Source organism: Oryza glaberrima, chromosome 7 (genome assembly GCF_000147395.1).
Source record: "Oryza glaberrima chromosome 7, OglaRS2, whole genome shotgun sequence".
Lineage (NCBI taxonomy): Eukaryota > Viridiplantae > Streptophyta > Magnoliopsida > Poales > Poaceae > Oryza > Oryza glaberrima.
In genome coordinates, this window is record NC_068332.1 from 4,700,164 (window position 1) to 4,722,525 (window position 22,362).

Sequence of the window (22,362 nt, forward strand, 5' to 3'; positions counted from 1 at the left end):
TCATCTTAGATAAACTAATCTAGTTATGTGTTGGCTAAAATTGAGACACCACACTTTTTCACTTAATTTCGGTCATTTTTTTCCTATTTGATTGCTTCCTCTCCTATATGTAAACATGCTTATTTCTCCTATCTCTTCTTCCAAATGGATAATAAATTATTTTTAATCCTAATTCTCTTATACATCGTGTATTAGAAAAATCACAATGAAAATTACAATATAATTACTCTTTAAATTTGAAAAGGCACAATATAATTATAAATGCAAGAATATATAGTTTATACAATATAAAAAACAATTTGATTGTTCTTTTGTGAAAATATGACGCTATAATTATAACTACTCTCCCTTTTAAGATAACGTGACTCTACAACAGACGAGAGAATTATTGCCATCTATATTTGGCGAGTCCCAGCCGTATCTATAGATTCAATGAATATGGCCACATGCCCACATATAGCTAGCACTAATATATACCATATCCAGAGACATATACAGTATATACCAGGCCCCGGGTCGCCCGGGCCACTAAGATAGACTTTATGCTCCTTCGGTTAAAAAAATTATTTTAACTTTTAGACAAGTTTTGATCATACTTTTAGACTTTGGCCATCATAATAATTTCTCAAATGCTTAATGTAAAAACAATGAAGTGATATGCATAGATATATCTTGAAAGATATAATAATATCACAGATTTATTAGATTTTTTACTCTTTTTTAAATTATTCTAATAGTATTGGTTTCAAAAGTTAAGAGAATATTATCTTAAATGTCAAATATTTACGACATGAGGAGTAGCATTAGTTTTCATCATGGTAGCAACAATGTGTCCTAAAGGGACTGGCCCAAGCCATGGCCCATTTTGGTTTTCTCCTGACCCACAATGCTAATTGTAGGATCAAATAAGTAACCAAGCCTATCAGAAGGGGGTGAATGGTAGGAAAAACCAAAAACTCTAAAACTTTTAGCGGAAATAAAAGTTACCCTTAAATCGATGGAAATCTCGACGTAGTCCTGTCGCCGCCGGTCGGACCGCTCGCACGCCGCCGGTTAGATCGCCTCCCTGCCGCCTGAACCCGAAGAAACACAAATCGAAGAACTCTCAAAGTATATGACAACTTTATTGCTTCTCTCTGTATTTACAAAGTACAACAACAACACTCCTTACAAAAATCTCGACTAAACTCGAAACTCTAACTAAACTATCAACTTAATTGCTCTCAAAGCAATACCGGGAGGCCTCACCCTCCCTCTCTATTTATACCACAAAAACCCCCTACTCAAAGTAGGTGTAGAACTCCTATTTACAGTAGGACTCAATCCCATAATTTCCTTTTTTCTCCAAAACTACAGCCGCACCGAAGTCGGACTCCTGCCGTCGCTGCTGCTGCTTGCTGCCTGAGCCGACTCGGCTTGCCTCTGCATGGATCAAGCCTGCCATCACTGAAGCTGCTTGACCACGCAAGCAAAGCCAAAGTCAGTCACCACCATGCATACATACATGCATCACACATGCATGCACGTACGGCATGTATACCACACATATATGCACGCTGCACACCAGCACGCATACATATATGCACGCTACAGTACACCACAGTAGTGTAGCACCATACATAAGCCTCTTCCAATTTCTTCCAATTCCCTTCGCGAACACCGATACTTAGCACGCACACCTCGTGAAGCCCGTTGCGAAGATCTCTCCCACACGGTATCCATCCACCGTATGCCATATCGTATCCAACTCCGTCACCTGGTATCCTTAACCGTCTAGACCTCAACTCCTCCCTAAGTCTAGTCCCAATCCCTACCGTTGACCGAAGTTGATCTCCAAGAATCCTGACTCTAGTCACCTTCTCACATGGTATCCCGACCGCACTAGACCTCTGTTCCTCTCTGAATATAGTCCCGGTCCTCGCCATTGACTAAGGCTGACCTCAAGTCACCTACACACAATCAGACAAAACAACCGTTTCTGGGCACAGATATCACAACCTGACCCACATTAGTCACACGCACTCACACCAACATCCACACATCTTTTCAAACCAATTCGTTGATTAAATCATTTTGCAAAGCCAATTGTTCATCACAAATATTAATCATGACAATGATTTCACACTAATCACTCTAGAATGCACTTATTCACTTTTTTTCATAAGGGGCTAATAATACTCATACTTTTCCATAATTCCATTGGTTTGTTTTGTGCTACAAATTCAAAAAGTAATAGCACAAAACGCCATGTTAGAACTATAACTACTACTCCATCCGTTTCATATTATAAAACTCTTTGACTTCTTCACTAATCTAATTTTTTAAGTTTAACTAAGAAAAACATAGCAACAATTTCAACAAACATACTATAGAAGTATTTTCAATGTGGGATTCAATAAAACTAATTTAGTGCTATTGACGTTGCTAAACATTTTTATAAATTAATCAAACTTAAAGGTGTTTGTCTGAAAAAAATTTTATAATATAAAACGGAGGGAGTACAAATCTACGACGATGATCAGAATATCAGATCACACTGTGCAGTGTGGCCAAAATGTCCATGGGAGAAAAACCAGCCACTCCTGGGCCGATAGCCCGGCCCATATCTGGTCAAGCCCACCACCAGGGCCCATGGGCCCATCGTCCCTCCTACTCCTCCTCCCCCTCGCGAAAAATATATTTTCCTTTTCCACCATTCCCACCGCCGCTTCGTTCGCCGGCGATCGATGAGCGCGGCGGAGCTGTGCGACGCCCTCGCCGCCGCCGGGTTCGACGGCGACGGCCCACTCGATCTGGACAGCCTCGAGTGGCCGTTCCTCCAGGGGGACGACGCCCGCCGCCTTCTCGCCTGGGTCTCCTCCAGGCTCCGCCCCGCCAACGTCCTCTCCGCCACCGACCTCGCCCTGTACCACTCCCCATCGCTCGATCCCCTCCCCCCCCCCCCCCCCCCCCCCCCCCCACGAAATTCTCTCTGATCGTCGCGTTCTAGATGTTTTGGTGGGGCGTTTTTTCGGAATTACGCTTGGTTTTGGGGGGGTTGATTGATTCGAACGGGATGGAGAGGGTATGGTATGGGTGTAATTGTTTGGAGGTTTGAGGGGTTGGATGAACTCTGGTGTGTGCTGGGATGCGAAATGGTGATGGGCAAATCGGAGTTGTTTTTGAAACTTGAGGAGGAGAAGGGCTTTGATGAGAAAAGGCGCAGCACTGCACATGCTTTCTGAAGTTTGATGGACAAATGTGTAGTATAAAGTACTATAAACCATAGAAGTCAGAAGTTGCATGACACTATCTAGTTAAGGTTGTAGGTGTAATTATACTATGAGAGCTGGTTTAGTTGGATCAATTGCACGTTACCAACTTATGATAATATGAATTGTAGTATTACACAATGTTTTTTTGTTACTGTGTAACGATTTCTGATGATGCTTATAAAGCTTAATTATAAATTGGTGATCTTTTTTTTTTTAAATGCAGGTATGAGCAGCTTGAACTAGAAGGGAAACTTTTGGAGGTATAGAGCTTTTTGGTTTCTTTGTTTGATAAACTTAAATACTTGGACTGTGAGTTACATGTGATAGTTATTAGTTAGGCGAAAACCATGTTGGTTAACAAAATTTACTGGTATGATTAGTCTTGTTTTCACTTATCGCAATTTATTAGCTCTATCTAGTGAGTGGCATGCTGCTAATTGAGCACCGACTTTTAGGGGGAGGACTTAGACTTTGCGTTTGACAGTATTTCGGCCTTCTCAGAGACTGGAGAAAACCAGGAAGACACATTTCTGACAGAAGAAAGTCTTGAGCACATCCGGTATGTCATATCTCGTCTTACACAGGAAAAGCATTCGATGCTCCTCTTGTTTGGATCTGCATATGTAGTTTTCCACCTTCTGTTGTGATGTTTACAGATTACAAGTATAAATATTTATTTGGTTTAACACGTGTTATAAAATGGCATCATTCCCTAATTTATTTGGTCTAGATGCGTTGGTAAAACTGAACTCCTACATTGAGAGTGATTGACAGATGGTTCTGTCAGTGGTAGCGCAGCCCCACATGATTCGCTCCATGTCAACACCTAGTCTTATCTCGTTACCCTGCTGTTTTGATCTCTTCATTGACATAGGATTTTCTGATTATTTGTTACAGTGACTCAAAGCTTACACTCAGAGCTGAAGTTTCTGATTTGGAAAGGCAGCTTGCTTCTCTTGAATGGCAGCTTGATATGCTTACAGCACAAGCTACCACCATTACTCAGGGAAAGAAGTCACGTGTATCTGCTAAAACTAATCCTAATATACAAATTTCAAGATTAGATGAGAAACTTGCTAAGAGAAGTTTAGAGGTAAAATGTTCCTTTGTTTTATCATCCAAATCAGAGGCCACATTACTGTATTCTACTGTTCTTGGCTGTATTTTCATGAGATAGATGGAGCTGAAATATGCTTTTCATATTACACCATGATACTCATGTCTGGCTTTAGAACCTGTCACCTATCTAGCCTATAATCGGTTGGAACATGATAGTGTTTGATAACTAACCAGACCAGTAGACTTTATGATCTAATGGCCTAGGGCTATCAGTGTTATCTGATCGTCTGATTAATCGTGATTAATTGTCCTGATCGGTCCCCTAACTCCGATCAGGGACATTCATTTGATCAGCTCGATCAGAAATCTGATCGTCCGATTAATCGTCCGATCAGAGCACCTATCAATCACTTTTAGAACTAGTCTTAAGGTTTAGCACATGTGAATATGTGCTACTACTGCTAGTTGCTTTATACTAGGGCAAGTGAGTGACCATCTTGCCATCAATTATTAGTACTGTGATTGGTTTATACTATGCACTATATAGAATATAGGTTCTGGTATACATAGTACCGATCAGGTCGATTAATCAAGGCTGATCTATGATCAATCGTCCTGATCGGTCCCTTGGCGATCAGGATCTATCAGCGATCAGATATTGAAGGCTATAACCGTAGATGCGAAAAAAGGAAAGCGTTCACTGGGCTGTTTGTTTTCACAGATTTTTATGCATGTTGATGTTCTGTTTTATGGCATAATCAACACTCCATGACTAATGTGAATTAAAGTATATGGTACTCTCTAGCCTGTTTGTTCAGTGTTGTGCATCATAAAGAAGGTTGTCCCTCAGATATTTTATTTTTCCTTTTGTTTTTGTAATCCTAGCAGATGAATTCATTACTTGGAAAACTTGCTGCTACCACCCAGGAGTTGTCTTATTATCATTCAGAAGCTGGTATTCCTGCTGTCTTTCACATGCAGTTATATAAAGATTACATTCATCTTATCAGACTGCATTACTGATATTAAAATGTGCAGAAAGCCTGATAACTCCATTTTGACTTGCATCTATGCACATAGAGATACTGAAATAAAGCTCATCATATGAATCCGATGCTTGTTTTTATTTCTTATTATTCTTCTGAATACATTTTGTCTTCCACCTTTCCTCACAGATATTGGAATTTACCTATCATACAGTGACTTCAAGTCTTACATAATCCAAAATTTGGCTTGTATCAAGGAACTAAACAGATGGTTCTCCAAGAAGTTTGAGAAGGTATTAACTTATTTTATGCCTAAAGGGACAAACATAGTGTTGGACTGTTGGGACGTATCTTGATACTTGAACATGCAAAGGCGAGCTTATTTGATCCTACACAAGAATTATTAAAGTGAACTCAAGGTCATTGTCCCTTATTTTTCTATTTTATGTGATTCATATCTCATATGTTGATAAATACTATAAAAGACTGTAGTATGTTAATTTGTTTTCTTATACAGTAAATTAAATGTGGAATTATGATAAATTGCCAAAGTAAATTAATCTTAAATTCACAATTTAGCTATAACCTTTATTTATCATCTGCTGATTTTTTTTTTGGGTGGGGATTTGTCAACCAGGGACCTCTCCAATTTGTTGCCAAAGAAGACATGTCAAGAGGTGAGGGTTTAATTGTTTAGTAGTCATCATGCATGTAGTTTCTCCATACCATACATTTCACATTCAATACTTGTTCTTGTGTCTGCATAATGTTTTTGGAGAAAGATACCTTGATTCTCAGCAATATATTACTTTTTATGTGAAATGTTAGAAGTTCAAATTTTGCATGGACACATGTTATTAAACAAATGCGAACAGGTCCTGTTATTTTATTCGATAACTCAAGCTTCCTGGTAAAAGGATCATGATTAGGTAACCATATAGATTTCCTATTTTTGTGCCTGAAGAATTTGTGCCGTTCAATTTTACCATAAAAATTCTGTCTTCTTCACTGAGTAAGCTTAACTGGCTTAAATTGACCTTGAACCATGATAGGAGATATTATGCATGTCCTTAAATTGATGTTAGTATACATATTTGTCCAACTGCTTCTCTTAAAAAATTGAAAATATAAGAGTGTCTTTCTCCCTTAGAGGGTGCAGGAGGGTCATTGTAAACGAAGGGTTTGATATCGTTCTTCTCCACTGGTTTCATGGTTCACTTTGCTGCTATGTACTATGCACTGTTGATATGTTTATTAATATGTATACTGGGGTTAGGTATTCAATATGAGGTTTAACAACTTTAGGCAGAGATGAATTAGAAAACAGCCAATTTTCCATTCATCTTGTTTGCGCAGGAGAGTATGAAGGGTCACACCATCTTTCTGTTGAACTGAAGCGAATTAATTCCATGTAAGTATTTATTAGTCTTTGGATGTCACCGTTCTACCCTTTTTTGTCTTTCTATTGCATATCACTTCTTCATGTTACAGGACTATCCCATTTGTCTTTCCATTAGGGAAAAAAAAAACTACAAAAATAACTGTGCCATGGGTCGTCACCTGTCCTGCCTCTAGAGATTCAAGTGGCCCACCTAATGTCTTATACGTGGGTCAGTGGGCCAGCCCACCTACAGGCCACAACCCTACTCTCTGTGTTAGGACTTCTTTTTTTGAATATTAGTTCTGCAAAAGTGATGCAAATTCATTATGAAATTCAATGAACTCTGCCTTCTGATGAATACACCTTGTGTTGTTGTAGTTCTATAAGGTATTTCTTTAGCTCATTTATTAGTTAGTTCTTCTTCAAATGGATCAACCTTTTGTTTTTGACAAAAACAAATGGATCAACCTTCCAAACACCCACTTCCCAAACTTTGTTAACAATATGCTTAAGGTAGAAAACTTCCGACCTGATTACCCCTATTAAATCTGTTTTATCTCTAATTTAGCCTCCAAGTCTCCAACTTCCTCAGTCATTCAGGTGTTTTGGCATGGCAGGCAGCTTCATACGAGGTGGTCAAGCTCAAGGGCATTCATATCTATTAGCATTTAATAAGGGTAATTAGGAAAAAAAGTACCTAGAAAACCTAAAAACAAAATCTATTTTAGGAAAAAATCAACATCGTAAAAAGTCATAAAAAACGGAAGGAGTATTTAGGCATAGCAATCCCCCCTATCATTATGAGAGTTGTCTTGTTCATTTATCTTTCCCACTTTGTTGTAAAGTTCATAAAAGAGTTAACATAACAATGCATAGAATTACTTAATATGCTTCATATAGTCACATAACATCATTTTTTTACATTTTATTTGATATTTTAAGATGCATGATTATTGTTATGCTGATGCTTGGTTATTTGTTAACAGATTCGCTAGAAGCAAAAGACAGTACATAGAAGCACAAGCAGAATATGCTAAGGAGGAGGCCATACTCTCAACGCTTAGAACCCAATTGGCATCCCAGCAGTCACTTGTTCATCAGGATGTTCATTCTCTAAGGTATGCAAGACATGGATAATCGTAGCTACTTTATTATTTTCTAAAAAAAAAAAGCTGTACTGAAATAGCACAGCATCATTATTTTGAGCTGAAACTTTTGAGAACATGGTACTATCCTTATGGGACACCTCTAAATGAAACAGCTTGGTTCCATTGTATTATAATGACATATATTTTTTTAAAAAAAGTAGATTGAACGAAATCTACCAGAAAGCGCTTCATCTTTTTATGAGAACATTTAGGTTGTATGGATTGTTTATTTATTGTATGGTAGTACTTGAACAAACCTTTGTACATGTGATGTTTCAGAAAATTTTCACATTTCATTAATTAAGTATCTGCTTTTATTTTTCTTTTTTTTTTGGATTTGCCATGTCATCCTCAGGAGGAGAAACTCTGAGTTTGCTGAAGAGCTTAGGGATCTTTCACTTCAAGTGAAGAGATGCCTATCTGAGGTAAATTATTATGTACATGAAATTTGGTTTTTAATGTACCATGGATAAGCAAATGGTTTATCTCAGACGCTTCAGAGTTCTTTAATTAATTGCATTCTGTGATACCTTGGGTCAATGATGTATTCCTATGAAGCACACTTTATCAACATGGTGTCACAGCCCCAGCAAAATAATAAAAAGAATGTACAGTTACGCTAAAGATTGCTCCAAAAATGCAAACTACAGAAAACTGACATGTTCACTGGTTTGTCTTTGCAATGATGTATCTGTCACCCCTTCTTCAATTTACTCTGTTCCTGCTGCTTATAGCCAATTTTAATGTCATTTTCATCCGTTTGGCTATCTTATGCATTAACTGTGACATATTATTTTCTTTGTGAGTGACATAAAAAAATAATGTTTTTTTTTACTTTAGATTATTACAAGCCTGTGTGCTGACCTTGCTCAACTTGAGGGTGCAAATATTTTGCAAGGTGTGATCTTCTCATGAATCATCATTTGAAAATGCTTTGCTCTGTTGCGGCAATATAATTGCATGTTCCTTACTGTGACCTTCCAGGGGATCATAATTTGAAGGTTCTGCGTCAGGAATGCTACATAAGCCAGCAGAAAAGGGTATCTTTTGAACAGTCAGTTGTTTTGGTGCAAACCAATTTTCTACATAAATAGGTAGTCACTGAGGCATTTCTTCATTCTTGCAGTTCATCAATTATCTGGTTAATCAACTTGCTGCTCATCAGTTTCTAAAGATAGCTTGCCAGATTGAAGGACGGGCAAAAATCTCAAGTGCCTATTCACTGCTAAAAGCAGCAGCAATGGAGCTGCTGGGTTACTTCTCAGTTGTTGATGGCCGCCTGGTATTGCTTTCTGATGTTATATTTTTATTTGAGAGTACATTTTGTTGGTTAGCCTCTTATATCCACTTTGTGTACATTCTTACAAAATATAGTCTGTACTGCACAAATGCATAGGACCAATATCATTTAATTGGTCAAGCTGCATCTGTAATGCTTGAAGAAGGATCTATTGATGATCGTGATACTTTTCTTCATGCTGTGAGGGATATTCTTAGTACTCACTCAGGTGAGCACACATAGGTTGTAAATTGTATCCACATTCTGTACCAGAAGTTGAACAATTCATTCCCCTTCCAATTTTCTGCAGGTGCTCAAGCAATGACTCCATCATATGTTTCAGCATATAGTTTAGTTGAGCAGATCTCAGATCTGCAAAATGAGCTCGAGTATCTTCATCATGAGCTTGAAAATGTTCTTCCACGTGAACGCAAAAGATGTATCGATGAACTGTGAGTAATATTCGCATATTGTTTCCTGAAACTTTTCCCCTTGATAAATTTGACCATTTTCTGTGCACTGTGTAGTTGAACTGTTGAATCTCCTTTACTGTGAATTATCAACAGGAGAAATGTGTTAACGTTGAACTTTGCATTCACCAACACCTATTGATAGGACTGTTAGATCTTTGGTTCAATCATTACCCATGCTTTCTCCATTCCTTTGCAGATGCAGGATGATCCAAACACTCGAGCAAATTCTGTCTGTACCATTTACATATGTGCAACCAACATTGACACCATGGGTACATTCCTTCTCATATGTCCCTACTCTTCCATGCCACTTCGTAGTTTGTTCTGTTGTACTACTTTACTTGTGCATGATTTATCACAGCCTGTAGCACAATCGCTTGAAGAATTGGAAATAATCAACCAGCAAGTCTCTGCTTGTGTTAACGAAGTAACGATGGCTCGAGATAAAAAGGCCAAGGTACTTTTCATCTGTTACTTCCTCACATTGGTAGTGTTCAACAGCTTTAGGTAGTTTCTGCATGTTGATTGAGAAGTCATGCTCTCAAATTTACAAATGGTTTGCAGATGTTACAACAACCTTCGCGCAATGTGCAGCAGGAAAGACGAGTATTTGTCGATTTCTTCTGCCACCCAGGACGGCTTGAGAATCAAGTCAGAGAGATGAGTTCCCATGTTAGAGCACTCCAAGAGTGATCTTCGATTTTGCTGTGAAGAAGGGCCCAATAAATAATTCTTTTGATTCTTAAAAAATCAGCATCGTGCACCCTGTCTTCTGTTGGCAGAATGCAGGCTTTTTGCAGTTGTATATCCTCAGCATAAAAAAATTTAGAGTTATGGTACAGATTTTCGTCTATATCGTCCATAAAAATATACGCAGCCTAGTGCTTCAAGAATAACTGATGCCGTGTTTAAGATGTTCGGCCAAAATTTTACATATTTCGCCTGTAAAGATGCTAATAACAAAACAAATTATTGATTCTACCTGTAAACTGCGAGACGAGTTTATTAAGCCTAATTAATTCATCATTAGCAAATGTTTACTGTAGCACCACATTGTCAAATCATGGCGCAATTAGGCTCAAAAGATTCGTCTCGCAATTTACATGTAAACTGTACAATTGATTTTTTTTCGTCCACATTTAATGCTATATGCATGTATCCAAACATTTGATGTGACGTTTTCAGCCAAATTTTTTTGAATCTAAACACACCATGAATAACAAACTAAAAAGTTGTATATAATTACTAGTTTTCTCAAAACTCTGTTCGTTAGTACTTTTGTGGTAACTAACAGTGTAGCCTTTTTTTTTTTTTAGGGAATGGCATTCGGTTAGGTTTATTGATCCGAAAACATAGTTAAATCATTATTGCTATTGCCATTCTGAGCTTGGATTTTGTCTTACCCCGTGTGACAAACTGACAATGTATCATCTTTTCTGGCTATTCGAATTTAAACACATGATGCAGTAATAACTTAACAAAAATAAATCAATGTGGTTGCAACTGAAGTTACTATGTCACGTCACATTGCGTTGCATATTTGCATATCCTTCCTATGCAATGTATATTTACATATCCTTCCTAGCACCTCTTCATAGCGAACTTTAAGTTTTTGTTCTTAGTTTGTGCTAAATTGCTAATTCGTTGATCTTTATACGCAGAAGTTTTGCAGGAGTTAGATCCAATTCAAAAAATTCCATTTTCCAGATTTGGCCAAATGGTTCTATTTTTCTTGATTTCTGTTCGAATTTGACTATGCCAAATGATTCTGGGAAATTTTGCTACGCTCTACGGTTAAAAAAAATACTAGAAGTTTAAAAAGGAAATAACATTTTTATACTCTCTAGTTCTTCTTAGAAAATAATTTGAATAATTTCATGCAATACAGAAAAAAAATTAGTAGTAGTATTTTATTTTATTTTTTTTGCGAATTCAGACCGAGTCATGACAGTTTTCTTGAGGAGATAGCAGCTCCACATTCCCTTTAGCTGGTTTAGGCTGTGTTCTGTACTACGAAATTGTTTGGTTCACAATCATAATTTACCTCACCATACCACAACTTAAGTTAGGCATGTTTTACTAAGTTAGGCGTCTGTGTTTAGTTTGTGCCATACTTAAGGCAAAATTCATTCACTGTGACATGAGTTTTATATGTTATTGGCACATAAAAATGTGTCAAACTTGCTCTCTTATAGCTAAAGTGTGGCTTTAATTTTGTTAAGCACATGTTAGGCGTGTTAGCTAACGGAATTATGGCAAACTTTGGCAATAGTGTATCCCAACCAAACATCCCTACATTTCACAACTTCTGCTCTTTTATTTTCTATACACAAGCTTTCCAAACTGCAAAATTTGATGTATTTTTTTTAGAAAATATGTAAATAGTTGTTTTAATAAATTATATTAATCTATCTTCTAGGTTTTTTATCTAACTAGTAAAATGCCCGTACGTTGCAACGGGTAAATGCTATTTTAATTTTATTATTGTTATACGGTTTAGTTATGGTAAAATTTATTGTGGGAATTTGCTTGAATATTTTTTAATGATCATGAGCTATATTTCATCTTTAAGGTAGCATGAGTTTTTTTTAAAGAGATTTCTTATACGACTCCTTTTGTATTTTTAAAAGCAAACGAGTTTAAAATCTAACTCAAATACATATATGTATTTTTAAAAGTAAACAAACTTAAAAACTAACTCAAACACAGATAACATATCAAAATACCAATAAAAACATCTTCAATTTTTTTTATAATAGTAGAGATAGGGATATTAATCTAACGCTTATCTAGCAAGTGGAGGGGAAAAAAAGTTTCCAACCCAGCCAACTGGGGAATTAATGTGGATCCGGTCCACCGAAAGCGGCCATCGACCACCGGTCCACCGTACAACAGCTTCACGCAAACGCATCCTCCTCCTCCTCCACGGCTCTGAGATTCGCCAGCATCAGTTGAAGGCGGCAGATCCAGCCGATAGCTCGCCCGCGCCATTTCTCCTCCTCCTCCAACCTCCAAATCCGTTGGGAGTAACATTATATGATTATATATGATTATATAGCATTCAACATTATTAATCTTTATAGCATTCTAGATTATGTTTAACAAAAATATTTTTCCACTTCTTAGAAAACTAGTTAGGTACCTTATATAATTACAATATTATTAACAAATATAATAATTATTGTTTACTCATGTAAAAACATAGATAATATATATTATGGAGCACACACATATGAGTTAGATGCTATTATTCATGTGCAAGTATGAGTGCTGATTGTAGCAATATTATTATCAAAACCATGTGTGTTTGAGCTAATGACTAAACCTCTTTTTTTATTACCTTCTTTTGAAGTTCTCCCAACGCGTTTGGTAAAAAAAAATGTTTTGTTTTGAATAAAATAAATAAACTTTTTTGACTAGATTATTTTTTAAGAGAATCCACTGTGTGCCGCTGACTTTGTCCCTGTTCTATAATATGGCACTGAGTTTGTTAAGTTATACAATATGCCATCGTATTTTGCTTAACCTCTATAATATACCGTTGTCGTCCATTTAGACTTCGTTAGCACTGTATAATTTTGTTTTAATGACCGAAATATCCCCGGGACAGAAATTCCAAAATTTGGCCTAATATTCCGAAATATCATATTATAAACAAGGCAGAGAAGATATCCATCTCAAACTTTGGAAATTTTACAATCTGGTAATTGGAATTTTTCGTCCCATGGCTATTTCGGTCATTATGATAAAATTATACAATACTAACGGAAGCTAACTAGACGACGATGGTATGTTATAGAAGTTAAGCAAAGTGCTATAGCATATTATAACTTGACAAAACTAGTGACATATTGTAGAATAAGGACAAAATCAATAACACACGATGGGTTCTCTATATATTTTATGGTTGTTTAGTTCATTACCTATCTACTATCGTGTGACATTTTTATAAAAAGTTAAATCTTATACTATAAGTTCATATCTTACACATTAAATTACATACACTTATAATATAATTTTGAAATTATACAATGCCCTCTTCACATTTTATAGGAGAAATATGAAAAATGATTTATTATCTATCTAATTATGAGAAAAAATATTAGTCCAAATTAATGTATATGTAGAAAAAAATAATATGAAAGAATTACGGAAATAACTACAATCGTATATCATGCAGTGAGAAAAGGAGACCATAATCGAATGCTTTATTGTTGAGCAAAATTGATGGCATTAATTTTATCTTTTTTTAGCTGAATCTATCTTGCCATAATTAATCAGCCTGTGTTAATAGAAGTCTGCATCTTCATGCGTCAACATATCATGAGACTATTAGTAATAGCCAAGTACACTGACCCAACAATACTTAATATATCACAAGACTATCGGGTAATGGATAACTCATCTTTAATTGTGCTTAAGACTTAGTATATCACAGAAGTATCGGGTAATAGACAACTCATCTTTAATTGTGCTAAAGAAAAAAAAGTAAATTACAGTTCGTACAATGTATTCTTAAAAGTTTTCATATTATGTCATCCTTTAACCATTCTTTTTTATTTACGGAACAACTAACTTTACATTTTAATTTGGACCACCCTATTTTATCCATCTCCAAGTCCAGTGACTCAGCAACCACACACTAACTCTCTCTCTCTCCATTTTCTTTTTCCCTCCGACAGTTGGGGAACCGCTAGCTCCAGCAAGAAGGAGCCTGGATCTAGCGTCTCCGCTTTTCATCGGGTCGACTCCTGCCTCCGTGAGTCCCTACAATAGTGTGCATGATGAGAGGGAGAGGAAAAAAAATGGTGGCTCATGGAGTGTAACTAGGGGGTGCGGTTGCACATGCAAAGACAGTGAGGAGGAACGATGGTGGCTCATGAAGAAAGAGCGGTGGTGGCGGTGCGTGGAATAACAGTTAGTGGTTGCTGGTAGTATGAGGAGTTTGCTGTTAACACAAATCGCTAACCGAGTTTTTCAATTTTTAGAATGTGGGCCACTAGTCATTATAAAGAAATAGCTAGTCTTAAAGTAGTAAAATATTGAGATAAAAGTGAGAGTACTCGTCTGAGGCTTTTAACTTTTTGCCACTTTTAAAATGTTACTCCCTCCGTCCTGTAATATAAGGGATTTTGAGTTTTTGTTTCCACTGTTTGACCACTTGTCTTATTAAAAAAATTTTGGAATTATTATTATTTTTTGACTTACTTTATTATCCAAAATACTTTAAACACAACTTTTTGTTTTTTATATTTGCACAAATTTTTTGAATAAGACGAGTGGTCAAACAAAAAATTTTGGAATTATTATTATTTTTTGACTTACTTTATTATCCAAAGTACTTTAATCACAACTTTTTGTTTTTTATATTTGCACAAATTTTTTGAATAAGACGAGTGGTCAAACAATTCAAAAAAAACTCAAAATCATTTATATTATAGGACGGAGGGAGTAATTAAGAATTTACTACTCACAGTCTATAATACGAATTGTATCCTACGTGTGTCCTTATGTGTATATAACATGTGTGACTAGTGGCAAATTCTTAATTCTCAGGTAGTTAGAGTCTCGAGTGTCTTCCCTTCCCTTTGTGGCGTAAAAGAAAGAAAATCTCCCGTCTCCTCCGCTCCTTGCGCCGCCAAGACGAGTCGCGGCTGAACAGGGAGGGGCGGCGATCTCCATCTGGCGAGCAGAGCAGGGGAGAGGATTATGGTGAGCATCCGCATCCTCTTTTCTGATTCATCTCTCTCTCCCATCGGGTCTGGAATTTGCTTGCTTGCGTTCGTTCGTTCGTTAACCCTAGCTTCTCTTCTAGATCTGGAAGAAGCTCTTCCCTTAATTTCAGAGCCATAACCTTAATACAACTATACAAGTAACAGTTTGTTTGTTGGATCCGCCACTGGTGAGAGATGTTTGATTCTGCGGTGAGATTAGTATAGCTAGCATATGCATGGAGATGGAGGTCAGCGAGTCAATGTCAAAGGTCAAATGCGGTATTTATTGTGGTAAAGAGTACTGGTTTAGTTGGTTGAATCTGTAGGGTGCAGTATAGTACAGTAGTGTGCAATTTGTGAGGAAGAATTGATCAATCTTCCTCCAATTTGCCATTTGCCGCGAGCATTTTGTTTCGCGGCTTTGGTAATTTCAGCTTAGTGTCCTGGGTCCTGGAATGGAAAAGCTTCAGTTCTCTCAAGCTGGTAGCATAGAAAGAACACATGCATGACTTATCTTTTTCTTTCCCTTCTATATAGCATACTGGCATACTAGTGTACTACCGTACTGCCATACACATAAATAAAAAACCGTACTACAACGAGTAAACCAAATTCAAACTCATCTCCATACGGTGCAGCTATGTGTGCTACAATTTGTTTTTCCAAACTGATGATCATGGCCTTTTGATGGCCTTTGTAGGATAGAGAAGCCAAGAAAGAGGCGTTCAGAAAGTACCTCGAGTCCAGTGGTGTGCTTGATACTCTCACGAAAGGTTTGCATTATGTTCCTTATGTGTATATATCAACAAATTCTAGTTATGCCACTGGCTAGATACATTATGATTAAGTCCACCTTATCATCTTGCAGTTCTTGTTGCATTATATGAGGAGAATGACAAGCCTTCATCTGCGGTCGAGTGAGTTGATTTGACTATAAGATGGCATGAATAATTGATTGTCCTGGAAGAAGCCAACAACTAAACATGCTGGTATATCCCAGGTTTGTTCAGCAGAAGCTGGGTGGTCCATCAATATCCGACTATGAAAAGCTCAAAGCTGAGAAGTTGGATTTGCAATTGAAGTATAATGAGCTTTTAGAGACACACAAGGAAACATGCAGACAGGTATATATATAGCATTTTAATGTGTTTGCGTAAATGCATTGCTACTCGATCTATTCATATGGACAGTAGCATTTTGTGTTACAACCTTAATGCCATGTTAGAGATGGAGATCTCTATGGAAATCTAACATTTACTTGTCTATCAAGATTGGTGCTTATGTGTGGTCACTTCACTGCAGTTAGTTGGCTCTTGCACTTTGGTATTGCGCGTGTTTAGGATCTCCACCACTCAGATAATACTTCAGTGGTGTACTTTTCAGTCCGATTAAACTGTATGAATTTAGGTGCAAATACACAAATGAATTCCTTGACTGTATTTTGTTAGTTCTGTATATAGCATTCTGTCCTCAGCGATGTTTCCTTCTTCATGGTTGTGTCTTTCTTATTGTCTTGGAGTTTTCCATCAGCCCATAGGATAGGTATAGCATCTGCTGAGTAATCGGCTGGCACACAGCAAGCTAGATGGTATTCCTGAATCCTGATGGACCCAATTTAGATTTCTCATTATGACAGTTAGCATCTTAAGCACAGTTCTGTACTTTCAGGAAAAAAATAACTTATGAAAATCTGATCACATCATCATATCTGTCTGGGTTCAGAACTGTCTCTTTTTGTTCCTTTTTCAGTTTCACTTGGATAGCTTACTTTGAAGTCCAAATAAAAAGATTGTTTTGTATAGAAAGATCTGGGCATTTGATCACTTGCTCTGCATTTCTCATCGCAGCTGGATGAGCTTAAGAATTCGAAGAACAGGAGCGGAAATAACACGTGTTGATATTGTGAATGTGTTGTCAAGCATACTTATGCATCTGCATCCATCATCAAGTCGTATGAAATCGAAACAATTGCTGGTTTGAACCTTGCCATTTGCCAGGTTCACATCCACCCTCCAATGTATCATATTTTTGCTCGTCGCCCTTGGCATACCAGAGCACCCATGAGTCTTTCCCATATTCGTCCAGAAGATCAAACTCCACACTGCCTTTCATGAGCAAAAGATGATCCCACGCAACACGATTTGAAGAGTTGATCGACTTTTGGAAAACCTGTTGTGTGGTAAATCAATAGTATCATGTAAAATTTGTCTTATCTCTTCTTTTCTTGTAACAACGAGGTTGTAATTTCTTCTCTTATTTAATATAGTATAATCTACCCTGTCTCAGAGAAAAAAAATATCATGTCAATTTTGTGGCCTAATAAAACAATTGGTTTACTGTGGAAGCATTTTCATGCAGAACCTTGTTTGCCTCTCAGTTTATATGCCGCTACTAAAATTTGAATTGCAGAACTTAATTTTAAGGTTTTTCCATCGTAATTCTTTTTTTAGCATTACCTTTAAAATCACGGATAACACATATATAAATAAATGTTTAAAATTTTTATCTATAAATTATTATTTAAGTTTATTCTACATTGTTTTTACGATTGGTCAGCTGTAGGCCCAATCTGTTCTTGATTGTCCTTTCGCCACTCAATTTGACTCGCGGACTTCTGCTTGGATAGCTTTGAGCCTTTGACCTTTGAGCCTTTGGCTCTTGGTGCTGAACTGCTGAACACAGCTCCGCTCGTACAAAAAGGGCTCGCAAGTCGCTCCTATTTTCCGTTTCTTCGTTTTGCTTTTGCCGTTTTTTTTGCTTGCTGCCTCAAGTTTGCTCTACTGTACTGTACGGGAGTATATACTACATCTGTACCATATTAGTTATCGTTTTGGGTTATTTAGGGTCTATTTGGATGGCTACTCCAATTTACCACGTCACAACTCACAAGCTAGCCCATGCCACAAGTCGGACGAATGATTTGAGCACCACAACATTAGCGAAGAAACAAGTGGCGAAGTGGTTCATGAGCATCTATCTTCTTACGGTAGACTAATGTGCGTTAAGCAACCAAACTATACGCTAACTACAGCACCTATCCAAACAGGCCTGCAGTATTGATTAGGTTCGAGGAAAAAAATATTATAATGTCTCTTATTAAATGATTTATGGTTAGATATGAGAGGATGATTGGAAGTAAAAAAGAAAAAAAATATAAATTATTAAAAGTGATTGATGAAACAGGTAATACTGCGTTCTGACATCTACCGTGGCTTCTGTGCCTTGGTTCTACAGTACTTCATTTTGTTTTACGTTGAGTAGTGCAGTGATGAGGCCAAACTGGCCAAGCCATGAGCTGTGAATTGTGATGAACAGAACACCACCGAGAGAGATAGAGAGAGAGAGAGAGGCCTATGCGCCTAGGCGCCTACCTGACTGCTACCGAAGCGAAAGGCACAGTGACCTTGTGGGTTTGGTGCAGTAAGAGTAGGTATAATAGCAGGCTATAAGCCAGCTATAAATATATTTTAAAGAGATAAAGGAAGAGAGAGAAGAGCAGCGGGCTACAGATCTATAGCCAGTTGCAGCACAGACTCCAAGACGTAATGTGTGCATGACAGGTGGGACCAGATATTAATAGTACAGCAAACAACTATTGTATGAATTAGCTACTACATTGACTGATTTCGAGCTGGCAATGGGCTGTACTATCAAACTTAGCTCTAATAAAAACAGAGTGGTGTGGTGCCGTACCAACAGGCAACAGTATCGAGGACCAGTGGACCACGGCCATCCATCCATCCAACGGTCAGTTTTTCTTGCAGCAACGCCGGAGCCGGATGTCAAGCGCAAAACCCAAAAATGAACAACGGAAAGCGCACGCGACGACTCTCCGCGGCCCATCCACTACCCCCACCACCCCCACCACCCATCGCCACAAGTCCACAAGGACCACAACCCTCTCTCTCTCTCTCTCTGAGTCTCTGTGGTGGGTGTGTCACTGTGTGTAGGTGCTCTGTATCTTTGGGTGGAGCACCGACCAAGACCAAGTCTATATTCGATAGTACAAGTTCCCAACTCCTCTCTGTTTTCCAAGCGCACGTTTTTTAAGCTGCCAAACGGTGTGTTTTTTATAAAAAAAAATTCTATACGAAAGTTGTTTAAAAAAATCATATTAATCATTTTTTAAAAAACATAGTTAAAACTTAATTAATCACGTACTAAAACGCTGCTTCGTTTTATGTGCTGGGAAGTCTCGCTAGTAGCTGACTGGAACAAATGCAATGAATTTATTTTCTTCTTTATCCCAATTTGAAAAGATTTTTGTGATCTTTTTAAATTTATCATCATTTAACCGGTATATACTCGTTTATTTGTGTAAAAATAAATGACATCGTAGTATGGTATCTAATGAGCAATACAATATTTATTTAGTATGCAAATTTATTTATGTTAATACCTTATAAATTATTTTAAAAGTTATTGATAAACAATACAGATAAGCATATGTATAAGCAAAACAATGAAACTGTAAAAAGCAGAACATGTCGTTTGGATATATTTCGAGTTACAACTAGAAGGAGTATTATATGGTTAAATAAACTACATGGTCACATGGAGTACAAACGTTTACCTGCTGGCTAATGGCTTGAGGCCTTTCGTTAGTCATCCCAAATTAACCACTACATAGAAAACATGAACACGGTGGATTGAAAGATAACTTAATAAAAACTTAACGTGATAACCACGTACGTAACCCAAACGTAGTAAGCTACCACTAGTAGCGCTACGGATGTGCTATTTTACTACGGAAACCAAGCAACTTGATGTTGACTTTGTTCACGATGAATAGATTAACAGGCTCTCTTCCTGAACTTCTAAACGTCGTAATATTCTTTAGGCAAAACTTTCTGTGCTTTAGTTGTTTGTAATTTCAAGTAATTACCACAAATTATCTACTTATTCATCACCGATATCTGATGGTGTAACAATAGAGTAGTGGGTATGCGAGGGTTCAAAGTCCACCATTTTTACCCACACGTAAGTAGGTATTTAATGAAATTTTAATAAGATCAGACATGCGTAATTGGTTTCCATTTCATTAGACAGGCGTTTTCGTGAATATGTTAGTGTGATGTTGTGTATAGTGGTGTGTATGTCCACTGTACTATACTTAAAAAAATTGACCTAAATAAGAATTGAAAATTTAAAGGGATAGACTTTTCCCGGTCGGGTAAAAACGCTACTCCCTCCATCCCTAATATAAGGGATTTTGACATTTTGCTTGCGCTGTTTGACCATTCGTTTTATTAAAAAAAATTGGAACTATTATTTTTTTAATTACTTTATTATCTAAAGTACTTTAAGCATAACTTTTTATTTTTTACATTTGCATAATTTTTTTAAATAAGACGAGTGGTCCAACAATATAAACAAAATATTATGTTAAAATACCTTATAGTAGGGGACGGAGGCTACTATTACTACCATGTACCAACGGTCAGCTTCGCAGGCAGAAAAGTAATTAAAAGCCAGCGGGGACGCTTTCCTCCTCCTCCATTGAACGTTGAAGAAACAAAAGGTGCATGCGAATGCGAAGCATTCGGTGAACAAGGCACTCACACGCGAGGACCCTCCGCCGACCGCCGCCCAACCTCTCCCATAGTCCCATCCCCATCCTTTTCCACAACGTGAGGTGAGAGAAAAATCGCAACCACGCAGACCGACGCCCGCTTTGACATTACCCTCAACCACTCTCATCAGAGGTCAGGTCATACTCTATCTCGCGGCTCCAAAATTAAAAATATAGTCATTTTTAAGCATGGTGATAAATCAAAATTTTTAACTGTAACTATTAATTGCAACAAAAATAAAAGAGTAATCATGTAAAATTGATGTTACTAGATTTATTTTTGAACAATCTATCATAATATGTAAATCTTTTTATTTAAAACATCTTACTTTTATATATATTGTTAGTCAAAAATAGCATCTTGGAGACCATATCAGAGTCCAAACGTACTTATATTTTGGCATGAAGGGAGTACGGCTTTTATTCCAAAATATTTAACTAGTACTGATAGTTACTCCTTCCGTCCCAAAATATAGTAAATTAGCAACCTTTGAGCTAGGATGTGTCCCATCCGCTCGAAGATTGCTATATTTTGGGACGAAGGGAGTACTTCATATTTTAGAAGAAAAAAATATTGATTCTTTACTACTCCCTTCATAAAAAAAATAACTAAGCGAGGATTTGACACCAAATAGAATAACGAATCTGGAGAACCTCATATCCATATTAATTATCCTAAATTATGTTAAATCAACATCGGAATTATGTTTTTCTTGAAATGGAGGGAGTACTCTAAGCTTGCCAAATTACTGGTTAGGTTTCTTGTGGTGAAACCAATTCTCTCGGGTTCAAATCCTAGAGGTTGTTCATATTTATACCATTTTTAACCATACTATTTTTTTATAAAGCTATAAAAAAATACCTACATTTAGTGGCCAACTTGCTAAAATAAGGTTTATTTTGGCTACAATATAAAAAACCTCTAGATTTAACACGAGTGCTTGTATTTACGAGTAATTTTTCTTTCAATGGTAAGCGACTTACCCATCGATAGCAAGACGCTTCATGATAACTCTTAGAGGGAGGTTGTACATGTATTGTGGACGCTTGCGTTTGTATCGTATTTTAAGAAAAAAACTAATCCAGCCCTCAAAGGTACTACTAGTTGTAATAAACAAATTAACAGGAGTTAGCACCCAGCTGCAAGCAAGAATGCAAATGGATTACGTATGCCACTAGCTGCTGCGTGAGGGTATCACGTCATGTGCCGTCTATGCCTTGCTTGCTGAATGCGGCCATACTCCAATGTCTCACACACAGTCATCATGCATGTGTGTTTCTGTCTAGGTGCTCTGTCTTTTTTTGCCTCACCTACAGCTACTACCGGCCAAGCAACCGTAGCAGCAGCAGCTGTGACGGATGGGAGAAAAAAGGTAGAGCAAAAACAAAAGCATATTCCTCCTCCCTTCCTCTTGTGCTCGGCAAGTCAGGTTCACGGGCGAGCAAACGCAGCATACAAATATGCAGCTGGTAATAACGTTATCATGGTCCAAACA

General features: G+C 37.3%; 2 protein-coding genes across 2 annotated transcripts; both read left to right on the top strand.

The window, feature by feature from the left end:
• The first annotated feature begins 2,701 nt into the window (after positions 1-2,701).
• LOC127778394 (AUGMIN subunit 3-like) lies at positions 2,702-10,713 on the top strand. Its single transcript, XM_052304989.1, has 18 exons — positions 2,702-2,905; positions 3,478-3,514; positions 3,710-3,813; positions 4,152-4,347; positions 5,202-5,268; positions 5,489-5,592; positions 5,937-5,976; positions 6,656-6,710; positions 7,667-7,798; positions 8,184-8,253; positions 8,669-8,726; positions 8,813-8,868; positions 8,955-9,110; positions 9,225-9,336; positions 9,418-9,559; positions 9,777-9,852; positions 9,942-10,037; positions 10,145-10,713. Exons 1-18 carry the CDS (start codon positions 2,727-2,729, stop codon positions 10,271-10,273), a joined length of 1,809 nt encoding a protein of 602 aa, XP_052160949.1. The 5' UTR covers positions 2,702-2,726; the 3' UTR covers positions 10,274-10,713.
• Positions 10,714-15,132: 4,419 nt separating this feature from the next.
• LOC127778501 (uncharacterized) lies at positions 15,133-17,654 on the top strand. Its single transcript, XM_052305118.1, has 5 exons — positions 15,133-15,292; positions 15,995-16,067; positions 16,163-16,211; positions 16,295-16,418; positions 17,142-17,654. Exons 1-5 carry the CDS (start codon positions 15,290-15,292, stop codon positions 17,190-17,192), a joined length of 300 nt encoding a protein of 99 aa, XP_052161078.1. The 5' UTR covers positions 15,133-15,289; the 3' UTR covers positions 17,193-17,654.
• The last annotated feature ends 4,708 nt before the right edge of the window (positions 17,655-22,362 follow it).